At 36.6% G+C, this 22,215-nt stretch overlaps 1 protein-coding gene across 1 annotated transcript; it reads left to right on the top strand.

Moving 5' to 3' along the window:
• Positions 1-442: 442 nt before the first annotated feature.
• LOC113915423 (zinc finger protein 133-like) lies at positions 443-19,855 on the top strand. The gene is made up of 2 exons (XM_035723093.1): positions 443-604; positions 14,116-19,855. The coding sequence occupies exon 2, from the start codon at positions 15,116-15,118 to the stop codon at positions 17,033-17,035; it is 1,920 nt and encodes a 639-aa protein (XP_035578986.1). The 5' UTR covers positions 443-604; positions 14,116-15,115; the 3' UTR covers positions 17,036-19,855.
• Positions 19,856-22,215: the final 2,360 nt, after the last annotated feature.

Genomic DNA, 22,215 nt, shown 5'->3' on the forward strand with positions numbered 1-22,215 from the left:
TTTTATAGCAAAAATCTTTTTCTTTTTTTTCAAAAATCTTCTTGTTTAAAGGTAGTTTTTTTTTTTTTCTTTTGGAGGTTTATTTACCATTCCGTGCACGTTGTTTCAGATACCCAGAGACCCAAATGAGAATGTCAGTTGTGAGCTGGGCTGCCGTACATTCGTGCCCACATCATTTCTGTGTCCTCCCCCACTTTTACATTTTAAATGTTAAGAAATCAATTTTCACATTTATTGAAACAGACCATTTCCCTGAGTGGTAACTCTCTCTCATTCTCTATGAGAAGAGATGAGTAAAACTCCCATAGTCATGAGTGTCCTCTGGCTCTCCCGGGACTGAGAAGACCTTGAAAGTGTTTTTGTCTACAGTTCTGAAGAAGAAAGATTTTGGGCAGGCCACACCGGATACTGTTTTTCCTTCTAGCGCAAGTGCTCTGTAGCATACAGAAGAAGGGAAGTTTGATGTTTGCTTTTCTTTGTACATGGAACACGAAAGTGCCGAGGGCTGCGCTTTAGGGCTTCGGTATCCAGTCTAAAGTGCCAACAGGGAGAACATGAAAGGCTAAATTGAGAACTGCGACTTCAGAAAACTGAAATCATTCGGGTAGGCAGAGCTTGATTTTTCTACCAGGCTGATTTACTTCCTGAATATTCTAAAAATAAATGTATGAAATGTCAGACATATCCTGTGAAATATAGTCATAGAAGTAAAATATTTTAAAATATGCATACATATTATTCATGTATTTGGATCAAGACTAAGAGAAAACAAAAAAATGAAAAGCTTAAAAAAATAAAATGAAAATTCTGATTTGTTTGGTCATAGGCTTGTAACACATTAAATAATTTTTCTTGTTTTGAAATGTCTTACTAGGTTTCATAATAAAATAAAGTTTATTTTAAAAGGTGTACATTTAAGATGAAATGATAAAATGTGAAATTGTTTTGTGAAGAAATATTAGGCTTCATACTGTGTATATAACTTTAAATTACTGATTTAATTTTTATTAATAGTATTTATTAGGAAAATGTTTTCCTTTGTGTTTCAATTTAGCCTATTTTTAAGTCCTTTGAAAATGCAATTTGATCCCTATTGTTTTCACTAAATTACCAAGAAAAAATCTTGACTTTGTTTCTTTAAAATATTTTAATTAACAGATGACATGTTACTGATTTTATGAATGCCTGGTGGGATATCTGAGTTTGTCTACCAAAATGCTCATAAGTCTCAGTGTTGGCTATTCATTGCCATCAAGGATTATTAGATTCAGAATCTAAAAGGATGTCAATAGACTAAAATTTACTTTATCTTGTATCTTTTGTGGCTCTGCATGTAGCATATATTGAAAACATCTTAGGCATCTTTAACTGATCATTTGGTTACACATGAGTGGAATTTAGTTGCCAAGAAAATTAATATAATCCAAGTAGGAATTAATAGAAAAACAATATCTCAGAAAAGAAACTGGGACTCCCACTTGGCTGGCCAAGGGTACATCTTTAGCATCCTATTCAGTTCTGGCTGTTGAGTTTTAAGAAAAAATAAAACCCAAACTGAACCCATTCAGGGCTGTGAGGACATTTTGAAAGCATTCTGAATAAGAGATGAGGCAATTGGATATGTCTACCCTGAAGAAGATTAGATGACAGGAGGAAGATGTGTCAGTCTCAAATATTTGAAAGTTATCATGTAGGAAAGAGTTGTAAACTCTTCTCTTTGGCTTCATAATGGTCTAATCAAGATCAAATGCCAGAATTTAGGGAGATGAGTTTGCGTTCAATAGGAGGCAGAATTTTAGCACTACCCAGAGATGAAAATTGTAGGTTTTGACAGGTAGCGAGTTCCCCATCTTTATTAGATCATCTTTGACAGGGATATGTTCAAGGGAATTGAGGGATTGTCAGCTCAATCAGATTTTTTTAAGGTTCTTTATAGAGAGGTTTTTTAGGTTTTTTAAGGTTCTTTCATAGAGTATGAAATCTATAAATTTGTTCACACACACACACACGCATACACAAAGCAAAAGCTAAAACAATTTCTTTCTGCACAAAGTTGCAGGCCCCTAATCTTCAGATTTTACACTTCCTTTACTTTTGTTAAAGTGATAGAAAGGACTAAATAGGACATACTCATTTACAATAAATACCAATCTGATTGGAATCTGATTTTTAAAAAATATAATTTCTTAACTTTTCAAAAAAATCTGGTTTTATGTTATAGTAAAGAATAAAAAAAAAAACAAAAAACAAAAAAACAAAACTGAAGGGAAGCTGGAGGCTCTAAAGGGCCAGAGGCTTTGACAGAGAAGTGCTGTTGTTCCCTGCATGGCAGGGTGGAGCCTAAGGTTAGAGCACATATTGGTGATGAACTTGGATTCTGAAATCATACTGATGTGAGTACACATTCTAGCTTTGCTCTTTTCTAGCTGTGTGTCCTTGAACAATTTATCTCAGCAGTCTTGGCCTCAGTTTTTGTTCATCTGCAAAACTGAAACAGCAAGAGGACATAGCTCTGTATAGTTGTAAGAGAAACACAAGATAATACATGTGGAGGGTATGGTACTTTTAATGCTCAGTGATTATAATTATTACTGCACTCTTACACGTGAAGTACACTTGCCTTTACACTGATAAATGCTTAACTTCAATGACACAGTATAGGATTCAAATTGGGGAGTGTGTGTGTGTGTGTGTGTGTGTGTGTGTATGTGTGTGTATGTGACAAGATCAATAATTACGACTTCTAGTGTATGTGGAATTCTATGTTTTGTTATGTTTTGTGTTTTTTTTATATGATAAGGGAATTTGACCCTCTGCTAATAAACAAGGAATGATAATTATCTAAAGCTATAATCTTATCTAAATAGAAAATAAAAGTATTTTTTATGTTCCCAAAATATGTTGAATGGTTGTCTTCAAATTATCTTAAACCAGTGTGTTCAGATTAAAGAAATGAATTCAAATATGTGGCTAATCTCATCTTCCTGAGAAAGAAATGCTGTTCACAAGTAGATATAATTACTTTTCTTTGAGTCTGTTCTTCCATTTAATCCATCTACAAGTTACTGTTTTCTTCAGTTTTTTTAATCAATGGTGAATGGTGGTGCTCTTCCAAAGGAAAAAATACATTCAATTATACATTATAGTTTCAGTAGTATCAGCTAAACTGACAGTTAAGAATCAGATGATTCTTTAAAAAATAAACAAATAAAATAACCTTGTGTGAGTTTTCAACCTCCCCACCCCAAACAGGCTTACACATTTGGTGAAATAATGTTTTGTTATAATGTGTAAACCCTTAGGAAAAACCATAACATTTCTTTTTTAATGTTTCCCCAATGCCTAATTAGTGTTATTTAATTTAATAATGTGCGATTTAATAATAAAAATATGAATGACCATATTATAGGGGATTCTAAGATGTTTAAGACCTGTCCTCATCTAGTGGGAGAGGAAGATAAGTTTACAAATACATACAGCTCAAGAATATGTGTTCAAGATATTATATAAGGGGGAAAAATAACTAAACAGAGTTGTACAGAATCAGAGAAAGGAGAAATACATTTATTCTGTTAATTCAATGGAGGCTTCATGAGGGAGGATGTATTTGATGGCTACATCAAAGAGGGTGTGAAATTTGGAGAGAGATGAAAGAAGACATCTTAGAAAGAGTTAAGAGTCTGAAAAACACACTAATGTGGAGAATTGTGTTTATGTTCTATCGACCATTCTCCTGTGGCTGATTTATGGAAGCCTAGAAAATTAGAGGCCTCTACCAGACCCCTCTTCTAACTTAAGTCACATTCATCTCTATTATTTACATTGCTTACCAATGTCATGCCCTCTGAGGTTTTCTTTCAGCTCATTACCCCAGCCTCTATTAGAGTTTCCCTCCTGTGCTTACTCTTACCAGACTCTCTCTCTCTCTCTCTCAGGACATATGGTATTAATTTCACTTTCTCAAATCTGCTAAGCTTTTTCTGATCCTTCTGCCCAGAATGTTCTATATTGCTATCTGTCCCACCACCCTGTCTTTCCCTAGGTAATTGCTCTTTATTCTTTATGCTGCAGCTACTATTTCCTTCAGGAAATCTTCCCTGACACTCCAACTTGCATACCTCCTGTGTGCTTCAATCGACCAGGAATTACACTGTGGTATTACCACACTTGTTTATAATTTCCTATTTTCCTGTCTGTATTCTCTATCAGCCTAGAAATACATGAAAGCAGGAGCCCTATTGCTCTTGTTTCTCCATTACTCAGCACTCTGGTTGCCAAGGAGTGTGTATGAGCATAATGGTTATTGTTGGTTCAGTGAGTGAGTAAGCAAATGAGTACTAGAGTCATTAGCATCTTAATGTATTGAGAATTATTAGAGTGTGAATATAGACTATCCAAACTAGTGGCATAGGGATAACAGGGCTAGAGACCCTGAGTAGTCTGGGGCAGATGAAACACCATCTTGATTAGACACCGATGACTAGTCAGTGAGACAATATCTCTTTGGAATTCACTCAAATAGAAAAAGTGGGTTGAAATGTGAGAAAAAGAGATTAATAGCAAGAGAGTGAAAAGAAAACAAGATCTTTCCATATTTTGTGTCAAGTACAAGATATTGACAAAAAGAGTATCAATTATACAGCTAAGAAAAAAGTCAATAATGGAACATTTTTTAATGGAACATATTTTTTTAATATGGATGGAACATATTTTTTAATAATGGTCATTTTTAAATGGAACATATTTTTTAATAATGGTTATGTCAAGTCAAGTGGCATAAAATAATGGTTGTTATTGATTAGTGAAATTTTAAATAAACATATTAACTATGGATGGAAAATTTGTAAGACCAAGTTTCTATTTTATGTTCATGTTTTCGTTTTTGTTTTTAAACATTAGTAAATGGAAACATACATGTGGATTTAAAGCTACACTAGAAAAGCTCTATTTCTAGGGATGCCTATGTGTCTGGTTTTTTGACTCTTGGGCAAGATAAGGACTGTTAAATTCAAAATGTAATGTTTAAGATCAGAAACTCCCTGAAGACCCTCTGGGTAATTTCTTTACTTATGGTTTGCAACTGACCTAACCAGTTTGACAACCTCGGCTTGATCCTCTCCCCAAACCAAGATTCTTTATACAGATTTAGTGGTTCAAACCACAGACACAAGGACCCTTGGGGAGCTTGAACATGGGATATCTCTTAGATGACAGATGGAAAAAGTCTGTACTCTATTTCTCTTCCTAAATAAACTGACAGTATTGTGCCTTTCTAGAGCCTTGTAAAAAGCCAAACATTTATTTAAAAGGCATGGAAACTGAAATTAAACTCATAATAGTTTCCCTCCCTCCCTCCCTTCCTTCCTTTCTTCCTCCTCCCTTTCTTTCTTTCTTTCTTTCTTTCTTTCTTTCTTTCTTTCTTTCTTTCTTTCTTTCTTTCTTTCTTTCTTTCTTTCTTTCTTTCTTTCTTTCTTTCTTTTTCTTTCTTTCTTTCTTTCTTTCTTTCTTTCTTTCTTTCTTTCTTTCTTTCTTTCTTTCTTTCTTTCTTTCTTTCTTTTTCTTCCTTCCTTCCTTCCTTCCTTCCTTTCTTTCTTCTCTCGTTTTTTTCCTTTTTTTCTTTCTCTTTTGTTTTCATGATAGCTTTAGCTCATCCAATTTTAATGCATTCCTCCCCCCCCCCCCGCCCCCAGTTTCTTGACATAAACAGGTAAGTGCATTTAGGATTTTTCAAAGGCCTAAATTCAGTGCAAGTTTTAGAAAAATAAACTTTAAAAGCCATGTATCGGGGCGCCTGGGTGGCTCAGTGGGTTAAGCGACTGCCTTCGGCTCAGGTCATGATCCTGGAGTCCCGGGATCGAGTCCCGCATTGGGCTCCCTGCTCAGCGGGGAGTCTGCTTCTCCCTCTGACCCTCTTCCCTCTCGTGCTCTCTATCTCTCATTCTCTCTCTCTCAAATAAATAAATAAAATCTTAAAAAAAAAAAAAAAAGCCATGTATCATATATGCTGGCCAGTGCATCCAGCAAAATGACTGTTTATAATTTGTGATTATTTGTATGTTAGATTTAAGAACAAAAAGACATGAGGGTGCCTGGGTGCCTCAGTTGGTTAAGTGTCCTACTCTTGATTTCAGCTCAGGTCATGATCTCAGGGCCCTGTGTCAGCTCTGTGCTGGGCATGGAACCTGCTTAAGATTCTCTCTCTCCCTCAACCCCTCCCTGCCACCATCTCTCTCTCTCCCCCTCTGGGGGGGGGGGGAGTAAAAGACCTGAGGAGAGACACAATTACATTTATCTTAAAAATCAAGTCATTAACTCTTTTATTGCATGATTTGTGTCTTAGGTGTAATATAAAATGAAAAAAAGAAAAAAGAAAAAAAGAAATGAAAAACACTGCTTCTCAAATAGCACATAACAATAATTATGGTGATTCACAGGCTATAAGTTGTGTGACAGGCATTGCGATAAGTCCCCTACCACTCTGTTCTTATTTGATCCCCTCACTTATTAAAATAATTATTAGTACTCGTTTATGAATAAAGCTTTTTGAAATTTTTAAACTAAAATTCTGATTGAATTTTATATCATACCCATGAGGGTAAAGCTAATGTATTAATAGCAATTGCATTCAGTTAAAAAAAAAACCCAACAAAGTTAAACAGTAGCTTAAACAAAATAAGGATTTCATTTCTTTATCACAGAAAGAGAAGTCTAAAAGTAGGCATTTTAGGACTAGTATGGTGGCTTCCTGATGAAATCAGGATTTGGGACTTTGATATCTCTATATACCTAATTCTTTATTCCTGTGTCCATTGTCTCCCTAGTGAAAATAATAATAATAAGAAGAAGAAGAATGGTAATAAAAAATAATAATAGTGTTTCTTAAATTCCAGAATCTGGTTTTCCTTTTAGAAAGAAAAAGGAATGGACAGAAGGTGACAGTTTCTTGCCAAGTGAGTCTGCTTCACCTCTTAAGATGCTTTCTGAAGCCCCTTCCAAAAACTTCCACTGAAGTATCAGCAGCCAGAAATATATGGCTTAGTCAGTTTTAATTGTAAAGAAGTCTGGGGAATACAGCTTTTTATCTGGGCACTTTGCTACTACATCAAAATCAGAGGAGAATATATTTTGTAGTAACCAGAAATCTGTGTTTATAAAGGGGCAGAGCTAAGATTTGAAGCCATATTTTCTAATATCAAACCCAGGGCAAATCATTACTACAGTACAAAACATCCCTTATTTGCTCTGGCCTCAGTCATGTGCTGAAACTTGGAATGGAATGGAATAGAATGGGATGGAATGTGGTAAAGCACTCTTTTGTGAATATGGTAAATGTCACAAATATAAGTCAGTATATCAATAGGGAAATGGAAACAGCTGGGGAAGACTATATAAATATGGTGCAGACCACAAAAGATATGTGAAGGGATTCTTTCTTTTCTAGTTTATTCTCCTGATAATGGAAACCCTGTAAAATATTTACTATTTGCCAGGCTGACTTTACTTGACTGAACTAGTTTAACTGTCAGAGAACATTGTGAAATATCAAGAATAAGAGAAATATGCTCTTTTAGTGTAAGATACAATTTATTTTAGGTGCTTGCATGATGTCCAAGACCACTATAGCAATGCTGATTTATTACTATTTCCATTCCCCATTTTTTCTATGGCATAGAAACATATTTTTGCAGAATTATAGGAACAAAGTTATTATAAATACTCAAACTGCTTTGTTTTAGCATTTGATTTATGTGCCTTACAAATGCACTTTCCTGACTCTGATCAAAACTTCAACCTTGTTGGTACTGAAATTATTGCAGGATCATTGAAGATTATTTGTTTTTTCTTGACCCTTGCTTGAAAATCAAGGCATTTTATGTGATATATTGATAAAATATACTCAGTAGCAAATCAAAGTCATGTGAAACTGAGTTAGCTAAGTATATTCTAATGTGGATACATTAAAAAGAAAATCACTTTTAAAGAAATTCAGTTGTATGTTAAGAATATGGCAGTTTAGAAAATCAACTTATGATATTTAAAAAAATATGAAGAAAATACTTTAATGAATGTGGTCAATTCTAAAATCAGTTAATTTTGAGAGGAAACCTCTCAAGCATATGTTAAAAATTAAACTTAGAAATCTATTATTGTTATTTATTTAAGCCACTGATATTAAGTACAGTTTCTGTGCCAGTCAAAATAGACTTATATCCTAACAGAGACAGATTGTAAGTTACATCCATAATTTCATATATTTTCTACTCATACTCAAAATTCTCAGAAATCTTCCATAGAGTACATTACAAGGAAGAATTTGAGCCAACAGATATATGCTGTTCCTTATACTTATGTGTGTAACGTTTAGCACAGTGGCTGGCATTAAAAGGAACTCAATAAATATAAATAAATTAATAAGTGAATATATTAAAATAAATTGGTGACAGAATTTCTAGGATAGAGCTATTTTATGATATTTAAAAGAAGCACAGGATACCCTAGATGTTTCAATATTATGTCTGTTTTATAATTTAAGTTACCATACATCCCCTGGTGTTTAATCATGTTTGATTGGAGCTTATATATGTTTATGCATAATTTTGAAAATTCTTATTCTTTTTGTTTATTCAAGAGCACTACTCAACTTATTGAAATGAAACTTTCTTTAGGTTTTGTTATATTCCAGTTCAGTTTAAAGACAATAGTGTTTATATCCTTTTTTTTTTTTTTTTGCTTCAGACATTCTAGATCAGACAATTAGAAGCAAGACAACTGTGAATTTTGTTGCCTACAACACTGGGAAGATTCATTTTCTTTACCCATTAACTGTCATATCAAATAAATGGGCTGAGAGTTTATTTGTGATAAATGCATTCTGTTTAATGCAATGAGACAGTCTTTTAATTTGAGAACCTAGCATAGTGTCAGCAAAATCTCTTCTGCTGATTTAATTAGCAAGAACTCAATGTTAATTATTTTGCATTTAAACCTTAGGAGCCTTACAGATGAAAAAATATATAATCCTTTTTGAAAATGAAATAATAAAAACCCAGTAATAAAATCAGTTTGTATGGTTTTTAAGGGTGTGTAAATGTGTTAAACAGCTAACGAATTATTCAACACTGTACATGCTTGGAATATGTACAGATTTTAATGAGCCTCCCTAATTCTACTTTCATACCATCTTACATTTTTTTATTCCAAGTTGTTTTTATTGGATAGTGTTGATTAGAAGAAATATTCATCAATTTACCATATCTTGAAATGAGGAAAGATAAAATATTTATTTGTCATAAATTCTTATCAATTAACTAATTTTACTGCCCTATATAAGGTAAGCAAAACATAAGTAGAAATCTCATTCTTATTATGTTTTTACCCCAAAGCTATATGTCAAACAATTACATAAAGTCCAATTTTAAATACGTGTCAACATTCTAAACTGTTTTGTTATGCCTCACTTTTGAACTCCTGGCTCAGACAAAGCTCAGTAAGAGAGACTGCTAGATATACAAAACCTTGCTTCATCATAATTTTTTCAGAGGGACAGAAAATATCTCTTATTCCTTTTACTGGCAAAGTGACACTGGGATGTATTGGGATGGCTCTAAACATTTAATGCTAAGAAGAAATATGTTGGGTTTTTGTTTTGGCTTTTGTTTGTTTTTAAATTTTGAGTGGAGAAAAACTGAAGCTCAAAATAATTGTGTTTCAGTGTGCAAAGAGCTGTCATGACTCAGAGGATAGAGGACCTAATCTCACAACAAAGGATCTAGAAATCAGTGCACCAAGGGATTAACAATGGATGTCTCCAGATAGGAAGAGTTTGGAGGGTTTCCTTGCTTTCTTCTTTTTTTGTACATATATATATATATATTTTTTTCCTGCAATAAATATGTTTTGTCTTTTGGAATATTACAGTGAGACTTTTTTAAAAGGTGTAGAGAAATTCAGAGCTAAAGGGTCAAGGAAGAGTAGGTGAGTATCTAAGAAGTGTTATCTCAGATTGCAAAATCTCCATGTCTTTCAACCTCAAACCTATATTGGTGGTTATATGTTTGTGTTGGTTGCTATTTCTAAGCTGACTATTAAAAGGTCAACTGGTACCAGTTACTGTCTTGGTCTATACTGGTGTAGAACATGGATCTATGGGGAATCAGGTACTGAAAATTAGGAGCAGGAACTCAGAGAAGTCTTCAAGAAAGAAGATAGATCTAGGAGGGAAAGGATGGCCTAACATGGGAAGTAAGCAAATGCCAAACTTTGTCCACTTAGTTTGGTTAAATTCAAAAGAATTTGCTGCTCATTTCCAAAGAAAGTCAAGTGTACTTAATATTAATTCATGCTATTATACTTCAATTTATTTTATTTTAATTTTGGAATTCGGCTTCTTGCAGTAGCTTGGGATTCCTACCGGGAACACAAGCTCACTTTGCATAGCCAGAGGAATTAGTGTAAAGGGGTTAAGCACATGGGCTCTGGAGCATGATCTTGGAAAGGTGGTTTAATTTCCCCAGAATGTTTTTTTTTTTTTTTTAATACAAGTGGACTTGTGTTTTGTAACTATTAAACCACAGATTGCATAGAAGTGGTAAGAGATTCACTAATAATACTTAAAAACACCCACACTGTGATTTATTGAAAGTCAGTCCTCAACACAAGGGTTTGCTGAACTGCAGAAGGAGCCGAGATGCCCTTGAACAGATGAATGGATAAAATGATGTGGTCCATATATACAATGGAATATTACTCAGCCATCGGAAAGGATGAATACCCAGGACGCCTGGGTGGCTCAGTCGGTTAAGCGGCTGCCTTCGGCCCGGGTCATGATCCCAGGGTCCTGGGAGCGAGTCCCACAACGGGTTCCTTGCTCAGCAGGGAGCCTGCTTCTCCCTCTCTCTCCCTTTGCTTGTGCTCTGTCAAATAAGTAAAATCTTTAAGAAAAAATAAAATAAAATAAACTAGAGATTGGTTCAGGGCCAAATCAATCATTGGATTGAAAACTGGACCAATCTTATAAAAAAAAAAAAAAGAAAGAATGAATACCCACCATTTGCATCAATATGAATGGAACTGGACAGGGTTATGCTAAGTGAAGTAAGTCAAGCAGAGAAGGACAATTATCATATAATAAGAGATTCTGTCTCATGTTGTTTCTGTCTTTTACTCTAAGACTTTGGGAAATGACTTAACCTTACCATGTCAGTGCCTCATTCCTCAGATGAGGAACAAGATAACATATACCTCATATTATAAATACACACACACACGACATTATTTTTATAGAAAACTTAGAATGACAGATTTTACACAGAAGGTACTGTGTACTAGTGTTGCCAAGATCATTGTCCAGGATCGCTATGACCCATTTTTAAATATTAAACTTCATTCCTTTGCCAATGCACTATTATGAGAATATGAATCTTTATTTCACTCTTTTAGTTTCTTTCAGTTTTACTCTGTTGCCATTTGATCTAACTGAACCTACTTCCACTCTCACCCTCACCCTCATTTCCCACATGGTCTTGCCTTTATTCCTGCCCCCGCCACTGACCACCACAGTCCCTTGGTTGAAATTTCGTTGTGCCATTCAGAGGTCCTCTGGTATGTGAGATATTTATAAGTTGTTCTTTGTATTTAATCCCTAAACCTTGTGCTGAAATTGACATTCATTTATTATTGTTCACCTGGAAAGAAAAGCATTAGTCTCTATCCATTCTCTAATTATACCTCTGATATATTGCTCTTCAGTTGGTTAAGGGTGAATGAACGCCTTAACTTCTCTTGATCAAGCAGAGAACCCTCAGTAACCTAAATGCTACTGCAGTAGTAGCTTCTTCACAGCTGTTTAGGTCTCTTAATTAAAGTTATTAAGCTCAAACTACCTACATATTAGGAAATTAATTGTGCTCTAATTTTTTAAGCTCCTTGATAAATGGCCAGTGGAAATAGAAGAATCCTTAACATGTAGCCTATATCACCTGACCATGTTATACACTTAATAAATAAATATTTATTGTTATATATCATAGGAAAATGATCTATAGAATGAAATGAAACTCTAGAATGCAAAAGATACTGATTTGAAAAAGACCTAGATGAAGTGGTTTAGATACATGAAGTGGTTTATTTCAAAGCTTCTGTTTGTTTTATAGGCAAAGTTATAGGTCTGAAAAAAAAATGGTAACAGCTGGTCTTTTCCCTTATGGAACTCACTGTTTAGTTTCATCAGATGTTCTAAAATGCACAACACACACACACACACGTATACATATCTACAACAGTAACAGTAACAACACAACACTACCTCAAAACATACTGATAAGGGTATGAAGCATGTTGCACAGAGAAAATATGGGAAGCAAGGGCCACTATTTAATAATTTACTTCCCTTGAGCACTAACCAAGGACAAAGACCAATCTTTTATGAATGTTATACTATAAACTTTTCTCCATATATCTTGAGTTCATCTGTATTCTTCTTATAAAATAAATGGTTCGATTTCCATACAAATTTTCAAAGAGCTATGAATGTAATAAAGCATTTCCTTTTGGACACATTTGATGATTTTTTGGATAAAAGGAACTCCAGATCTTGCAGTTCTTTGAAAAAAAAAATAAACAAAGACCCAAAAAACCCAACATAAGTTTTATTGAAATTACACCAATTTTTTTGAAGCATGTTTTTTAGAACAATTGTCTCATAAGATATTCTTGGGAAAGGAATTTCTTCATCAAATATGTTTCAGAGACACTACATCTTATGTCTCTATCTTGGTGCTTGAGAGTGAATTTAGACATATTGAAGTATCTGAGAAGATTTTCAATTAAGAAACATGTATAAATGGATTGGCCAAATCATTTTCAAACTTATTGGATCACAGAATTCCCTCTATTTCCCTCTTCCTATTTGTAGCTTGAGTTACACTGGTGTTTTGAGAATCATCTTGCTTTAGGCTAAATGTGTATCAATTCTGAGGCTCAAATAGTGAGGATATTGCATTTTGTCTTTTCATACTACCCATAGAGAATTCTACAGTGAGCATTAGATTCTTGGATGATCTTTGCTTGTATTTGAATGCTTACAAGCTGGCTTCTACATTAAACATTAAGAAATCTCTTTTATTATTATCATTCTTATTATTAAACATTATTATTATCATTTAATCATGCCCCTCTGTGTGAAGAGTGCTGCCACTCGGATACCCTCCCTGTGTAGTCTGAATGCTCAAACATTGCTAGGGGTGGGTAAACATGGGTAAAAATTAAGTGAAAAACAGGGAAAGCACACAAGGAGACTCTTCTTCCTTCAGATCATCTATTCACTTCTCATATGCCTTGAAAGACTGTAGGAGCACCACACTGAATGCTGTCTTTCATAAAACAAAAACAGTTTCAAACAATCCGTACATTTAGTGAAGCTGTGTTTAACTGGACTTGTCCAAATGCTACCAGCTAGAATCCAAGACCAAGGCTTACTTCTGAATCAATAGCTTGTGCCAGACCCAAATTAAATGTTACTGCTATCAGCTTCTTGGTTCCTCATTTTAAGCTTCACTGTGTCACTTAAACCAACAGGAATGATTTCTCTAGCTTACTTTAAAAAAAAAATCCTCTTATTTCTGCACTTCATAATGTCATAGTCACCATTCTCTTTCTTATTTAAATGATATATAAGAATTGTGAAATAATGAACAAACTTCTGACCTGCTATATTCCTCAGTCTCTGTTGAAAAGAACTTTCTCAAGGATCATTGAGAAGACCTTTTTGGATAGCATATTCAATGGCCAAATAAAAATAAGAGGAGAAAAAATTGCTAAGGTGACTCTTGTTGTTTTGATTGTTATATGGATCTCTATCATTCCATTTTATTCCCTATCACAAAAGCAAGGTAAAACTTTGACATTTGATCCTAGAATAATGTTACTGAAGTTAAATATTAGATAATTCTAAAGGCTTATGAGTAAATTTCAATGGCTGAAGACAAAAATATAGCCAATTTATGATAACTATGGTAAGAAGAAAAAAATTGGTAACACAAATGATTCAAAATGTGAGTTCTTTTTTTATTTTCCTCATAAACAACTCTAATCTCTCCCTTCATTTTTCCCCACCAGGAATACTTCTGCTGTCAGACTATAAAAGAAGAAAAAGAGCTTTGTTCTAATGGTAATGACAAGAAAAATAGACAAAAATATAAGAATCATATTTTTCTATGATGTAGAGAAGAGTGGAGGATTGAAAGAAGCTAAATGAACTGAATTTTATAGAGAAACAAACCCTTCAGAGAAGAGGAGAGAGCAGTAGCTACTTCTTTCTGAGGGTCATTGCCAGTTTGGGATTCAGAATACCATGGGAAGAGTGAGGATGCCAAGAGCTAGTTGAAATGGACTGTAGACTGGAGGAACCCCAGCTCAGCCAAGCAACTGTGCCTCTCTCCCCATCCCACCCTTGAGAAAAAACAGTGGATAAAGACCCGGTAACTAAAGAGAAGTCGCCCAGTCTTGGCCATTCTCTAAATGACTGGATTGCAGAACTTTGTGGAATTGAAACCAGTAATGAAGCAAGCCTATCTGAAAATGCAGCCAAGTCTTCTAGCTCAAGTACAGACACCACTGAAAGCTAGCAGAACATAGCAGAGACCAGAATAGAGTCAAAAATTAGACCCGTACTTATATAACCCATTGATTTCAACAAACACTTCAAATGCACTTAAAAGGGAAAAGAGAAGTCCCTTTAGAAATGTTGGGAAAACTTCCTTTCCATATGGAAAAAAAAAAGAACTGATCTCTATTATATGCCAAACACAGAAATGAATTTGCGATAGATCATACCCTTAACGTAAAAGCTAAAATTATAAAACTTATAAAAGAAAGATAGGTGATGTAGGAGTCTGCCTCTAATCTGTCATCCCTTACAGTTGTACCTGCCGTGGGACAGACACTGCAGCTGTGTCCCCACCAGCTTTAGCCTCTCTGTCAGTGACAAGTCCCCACATCTGGGAGCTACATAGACATGTAGACACTGCCCTGGGGGTAGCTACTGCACAGGAGCCAAAGCTGAGCAGAGACAAGACCTCACTTTTCTTCAGGGAGACCATTCAAGGAGACCAGAAAAATGGCCTTGGGGCTAAGAGCCAGGAGAGAATCGGCCTTTGTGTCATTCCATGATGTAGCTGTGGACTTCACCCGGGAAGAGTGGCGGCTGCTGAGCCACGCTCAGAGGATGCTGTACAGGTGTGTGATGCTGGAAAACTACAGCAACTTGGTCTCCCTGGGAACTCCATTTCCCAAGCCAACACTTGTCATTCTGCTAGAGCAGGGGGAAGAACCCTGGAAAGAGGAGAGTGAACATCTGCTCAGCCCCTGTTCAGCAGATGCAAAGCCAGAAATTCAACTTGATTCCTCCTCAGCTCTGGACTTCTGCAGTCGGCCATTATGCCAACACGTGCTACGTGATCATTGCCTTCCGATCTGTCCGGGCTTGCTAGCAGGCACTCTCTGCCCAGCCTACCAGAAGCAGAAGCAGCAACCACTTCCTCATGAAAGCTTCTGCAATGACCAAGTGAAAGATGAAGGCAGAGAAGAGGGCTCCAAATCATTGTTTGAGAGGACAAGGGCGAGGTTTACCTCCAGAGCTTTCTTCAGCCCACCTGACAGACAGCTAATAGGCTTGAGGGAAGGCAAGACAGTGGTGGAAATAAAGCTCAGCTCAGCTGAGAAGGCAAACCGTTTAGAAACAGACAAAGTATTAAAGTGGGTGGATTTCTCGGGATTTGAAGTAGTGAACTGTGGAAATTGCGGGCTAGGCTTTAGCCAGAAATCAGCCCTCTTTGTTCATCAGAGGACCCACTCAGGAGGAAAGCCTTATTTTTGCAGTGAGTGCGGTAGAAGCTTCAGCTATAAATCAGCTCTCATCACACACGAGAGATCACATACCGGGGAGAAGCCTTACCACTGCACAGAGTGTGGGCAAGCCTTTAGCCAGAAGTCAAACCTAGTCACCCACAAGATGGCACACTCTGGGGAGAGGCCTTTTGCATGTGAGGAGTGTGGACGAAGCTTTAGCCAGAAGTCAACCCTCATCAGACACCTGAGGACACATTCAGGGGAGAAGCCCTTTGTGTGCCAGGAGTGTGGGCGGGGCTTTCGGGATAAGTCAAACCTTATCACACACCAAAGGACCCACTCATGGGAAAAGCCTTATGTGTGCAGAGATTGTGGGAGGCTTTTTAGAGACAAATCAACGCTCAGCAAACATCAGAGGATTCATTCAGGGGAGAATCCTCATTTGTGCACTGAATGTGGCCGGAGCTTTAGTCAGAAATCGTACCTCATAAAGCACAAGAGGACACACTCAGGAGAGAAGCCTTTTGTGTGTCAGGAGTGTGGACGAGGCTTTAGTGATAAGTCAAACCTTACCACACACCAGAGGACACACTCAGGAGAGAACCCCTATATGTGTGCAGAGTGTGGTCGAGGGTTTAGTGTTAAGTCAGCTCTCATGACACACCAGAGGACACACTCAGGAGAGAAGCCTTACGTGTGCCAAGAATGTGGGCGAGGCTTTAGACATAAGTCAACTCTTGTTGCACATCAGAGGACACACTCAGGAGAGAAGCCTTTTGTGTGCGGGGAATGTGGGCGAGGCTTTAGACAGAAGTCACACCTCATCAGTCATCAGAGGACACACTCTGGGGAGAAGGCTTATGTCTGCACTGAGTGTGGGCAAGCCTTTAGCCAGAAAGCAAATCTAGTCAGGCACAAGATGGCCCACTCGAGGGAGAAGCCCTTTGTGTGCAGGGAGTGTGGGAGAGGCTTTAGCCAGAAGTCAGCTCTCATAAGACATCAGAGGACACATTCTGGGGAGAAGCCTTTTGTATGCAGGGAGTGTGAGCGGGGCTTTAGTGATAAGGCAACTCTCAGTACACACCAGAGAACACACTCAAGGGAAAAACCTTATATTTGTAGTAAGTGTGGGGAAGGCTTTAGGCTGAAATCGCTCCTTATTAGACACCAGGGGACACATCTGTTATAAAGAAGCTTCATGCACAAGGAGTGTAAGCAAGGCTTTGGTAATAAATCACAAATCATACCTCATCATGCAAGAAGAGATAACTTTAAGGGAAATCTCATGTGTGCAAAGGGTGGGACTTCAGAGATATTAACTTTCACCAGACGACAGGAGAAGACCTACCTGTGCAAAACAATGATCTTCAGTTAGAAGCGATTTTATCCCCTGCCTAGGTGACAGTTGGTGAAACCTGGAGACATTTTCTTATCGTCACAACTGGGAGGTTGCCACTGGCATATAGTGGATAGAGGCCAAGGATGCTGCTAAACATGCTATGATGCACAGGACTGCCTCCCACAACGAAAGTCTCCTACCCTGTAAGACTTGGATCCCTTTAAGGCTAGCTTTGGCTCCCAGATCCCTGCCGTTGGCTCAAAAGAAAATTTCTTACACTCTCCCGTAGCTGAGTCTCCTGCCCAGACCCCCATCTTCCCCCCCCCTCCTTCAATCCAGATCTGATGTCTCCCCCTGCCTTCTTTAACTCTTTCCATTTATTTTCTCAAATATGGTTTTCCCAATAGCCTCTTGCACATCTAATCCCCTCCTCTTTTTCAGAAGACTCCAACTCACACAATCCCAAGGAGAGAATGGTAACTCCGCAGTGAAGCGACTTGGCCCACCACCCTCACAAAGTTAACCACTAACACTGAGACAGATTGTCATCATAAGCCTCCTAATAGGATTCGTTGAAAAAGATACCATGTCATTTTTAAAATATATTTCTGCCAAAAAAGCCATTACTTAAGTCTTGCCATGAGAAATCATTAAATAAACTCAAATTAAGTAATACTTTACAAAACAACTGTCCTGTACTTTTTACAAATACCAAAGCAAGGAAAAACACAAAAAGGATGGCAAACTGTTGCAGATTGCAGGAGACTACGGAGACATGGCCATACAGTGCTTGATATAGGATTGGATTGTGGACTTTAAAAATAGTCACGAAAGACTATGGACGAGATGATATTGCTTAATCAATGTTAAATCAGTGATAAATGCAGCATACTGTGGTCATCTTTGCTTTGAAAATACACAAGTCAGTGTTTAGGGTTAAAAAGATACAGTGACTCCAACTTATTCACAAATCGTTCAGACAAAAAAAAAAGTGGTCTGAAAATGTTCATAGAAAACAAAATGAATGCGTAAACTACAAATACATTTTCCAGGAGCTGGGGAGGGAAAGACAGAGAGACGGAGGGAGATAGAGCACACAAGTGGAACAAGTCTGAACCACTGGTGAATCCAGTTAAAAGGTAAAAGCAGTGCCTTATATTCTTCTTGCAACTTTCCTCTTTTTGTTATTTTATCAAAGTGAAAACATAAGCAAAAAAGAAGAAAATAGGAAGGAAGAGAAGGAAGGTAGGTAGGTTGGGAGGAAGGGAGGAAGAAAAGGAAAGAAAGGAGGGAAACTCCTGGGATGGTGGGTTGGTTGGTGGCTGGAATCATCACTGTTAGAATTGCACTGTGACCCAGCCCAGAATAACGCAACACCTGAAGAAATTAGAAAGATTAGCCCATATCCTAACTGCCAGATAAAGGAAAGACCTTGCATTCTTTGTGAAGTATCCATACATTAGTCTCTAGAATTTTTTTTTAAATACACAGTGTTCTGAATATAATTAAAAATGACCAGATATGAAATAAAATAGAAATATGTAACCTTACTCCAAGGAAAATGATAGAAGCAGACCAACAGGTCACCTAGGTATTGAAAATCACAGCCATGGCTCTAAGTCAATTATTATAACTACTTTAAAGAGTTTAGAAGAGAATTGGCAGGATATTTCAAAAGGAAAAGCAAAACTAAAAAAAGAACCAAATGCAAATACTAATATTGAAATATCTGAATTTTTTCCCATGCCTGCAAATGCCGTAAAATTAACTGCCACTTTCCTTCCATTTCTTTCTGAAATAACTTTCATGAAGATTCAAACGAGTGATTTAAATAAACCCAGAAATAACATTAGAAGGGAGCCTTTGCTTTGAAAGTTATTCATCAACTCATTCTTTAGAACTAGGAAAACCAGTCAATAAACCCTGATCTAGTCAACCATGTTATGAGGAGGCACTACATTTAAAAGTTATTTTTCATATTTTGGGCCCTAAAAATTATACTACTCTTCTCAACTCTGTCATTTGCTTCGGAAGCAGACATGCTTCTGTGATGCTTATTTAGAATTGTTTTTATTTCCAGATTTTAAGCAGGATATTTGCTTTCTCTTAAGGCATCTGCCCAAGTAGTTTCTTTTTCATTAACAAATGTTTGAAAACTTATATCCTCTTGTAGATGAGCAAGACTCTGCGGTGACTTTCTCTGACCCTCTCTCACTGTCACCCTTTCTTTTACTCTTTTTCTGTGTCTATTGCATTTAGAACAACCCTGTCCCCTAAGTCAGTAAATATAACTTCTCAGTTTTTATAAATCGATTTCAAAGGAGTAAACCCATTAAAAGTCATACATTTTCTTGGGTGGGTTATTTTCATTAATCAATATTCCCATATTAAATGTGGTGTAATAACAATGGACTGGCCGGATGTAATCCACTTAGTGTTGGGATTAAAATGGGTGAAATTTCCAGGGAATGATTAGTGTTTATTATGAAAAATGACCCTGCAATGAATATAATATGATGAAGATGTTTCGGGCAATGCTGATTTGTGTTCTTCTTCTCATATTCTTTGACATCAGAGAATTATATGAATCGATTTCAGTTCACTATGTTAACAACACTTAACAGTTTTGGGTTATAATGTATCTGTTTTCCCCTTTTGGCAGACAGTATGAGCTTATGTTAGATGAGTTTTTTATTTCTTTTATATCTCAAATAAACCTTTTTGAAACTGAAGGGGTTTTACTTGTCATTTCTCACACACACACACACACACACACACACACACACACACACACCCCTTCCAACCACAAAACCTATGATTTTGTACAAGATTGTTATTAAGAATACTTCCTTTGGAAAAGTTTGGGACAAAACGAACAGCAAATGCATAAGGATTTATTCCTATAAGTTTTATATTATAATTCAATTTGTGTAATCTTGGACCTTTCTGCTTAAAGTAAAATACATATTGCTTTTTGAGTCTAACATGTGGAATTAAAAACAAAATGTGAAAGAGAGCCATGGGTGGTGTTAATCTGGAACTGTGACAGGAGAAGTGGGTAGTAAGTTTGTCCACAATATCTCCTTGTCAGACATTTGTCTCTGGAGTCTCCTCCAACAAGAGCAGAAGGAATCTAGATAGAGGAGTTTCTTTCTAGACATTTGGTCCTCAGAGGAACATTTCTATGAATTCCCCATCTGTTAAATCTGGGTTGGGGGACAAGATCCTCTGTCAACTTCAAAGTGCTAGCTGTGATGTACAATAGTAGGAAGGCCACAGGAAAATACTCAGAATGATTAAAGCAAGCGATTGATGCCGATAGATTTGGATATTGATGGATTCAATTACCTCCTACTTCCCTCACCTTCTTACACCCAGGGATCGATATCACAATTGCTGTTTCTATGCGGTAATCTTGGCAAATACAGACAAACTGTCGTAGTAGTGAAGATCAACCTGCAAAATGTAGTGCGAAGAGTCACACGGATCACCTGCGTTCACACTCTGGCTTTACCCTTGAATTTGCCCCATGAACTTGAAAAATATTGGGTACCTCCAAAAGTTTAATTTTCTCATCTGCACCATTATTATTAAATGACAATACGTAAACTAGGATTGTGGTAAGCAATCCTTTAAAAAACACCTGTTACTTCTGCTGTGCCCTATTTAACTGGAATTAATAAGAAACCGAGTAGGTCCATGGCAGTTGCAGCTTCAGATCACTTTATGACCTTGATCAAGTCATGGAACTTGTCAGAGTTTCTTTCGACCATCTGCAGAACCAGGAGAATTAGAGTTGACACCTGTTTACCATGCTGTGAAGGTGAATGTAGTAACATCCACAAAGCAGGTTGCACTTCAGGGGAAGCCAAATGCCACTTGCAATAAAAATAACAGCAATAATAACATGAAGAAATATTTATTTCCCAGATACTCTCTGAAGAGATTTGGGCATCTTTTGTCCAGGACATACTGGCCTCTAATTAAAAACAAATACTTGCCACTTTTCATTAAAGTCCTTTTTAGCAAATTGTTATTGTCCTATAATATACCTACTGAGTGTCTTGCAGATTAACAGAGAACGGTTGGGAGAAAGCACTGTACCATGCAGGCAGCCAATGGAAAACCCCACCAGGGCACATTCTGCGCACAGTTACTAGTCAGCCAGCAGAATTTTTCACTAAAATTTTATGTGCCTTGCCTTGAGCAAATATTAAGCTTTTTAATTGGGAGATTTTACCCGGATTTTTGATTATATGTTGCCTGACAGCAATGTGTGCCAAATGTATATGGCACCATAAATCTCTGTGTATTACATTTAAACAGATCTAGTATTGTCTTGGCTCTTAGTAACATCTGTGGGACCTTTCTATATTTAATTTGAGGTTTTGACTTTTCAACATACCTCTAGGAAAAGCACTGTCAACATTAGACTTTTTTAACGCAACTGTGTATTTAAGAGATGAACAAAATAATGTGTTCAAAAGCTTGATGTGTGCTTATTAAGGAAGCCAGCATGTTTTATGATATGTCTTTAGTTTTTGAAATTCCTCAGCTATCATTGTCTAGCTATGGTTTTCAACATATGGCTTATAAAATTATATCTTTAAGTCTTCTAGACACACTTGATGCCTGAACATGTTCTACTGAATGCTAAATGATTCAATGAGGCGTATTTAAAGCACAGTCCACATATTCAGGGCTAGTATGCTGGCAAAAAACTTTATCTGAGTGTCATTGTCTGGACTGAAAGAGAAATCATAGTATAAACGACCTCCTAAATATGTTGGCGGTCAAGTCATTACCTAGCATGTAAAGAAGGAAAATATTTTTTTAAAAAGTCAGAGCCAAATAATACTAGGAGTGGAGAAAGAGAAAAGTAGAGAAAGAGAGAAAAACAGTCTTTCAGGAGAATTCTTTGTGCTTTTCAGAACAGAATCCATTGAAGATATACATCAGTGATGCACAAAATTCAAGCAATGGCTGTTCTTTGGTTTTCTGCTGACTCAAATGGACTTTTAGCCTTTTCT

Source organism: Zalophus californianus, chromosome 11 (genome assembly GCF_009762305.2).
Source record: "Zalophus californianus isolate mZalCal1 chromosome 11, mZalCal1.pri.v2, whole genome shotgun sequence".
Classification (NCBI taxonomy): Eukaryota; Metazoa; Chordata; class Mammalia; order Carnivora; family Otariidae; genus Zalophus; species Zalophus californianus.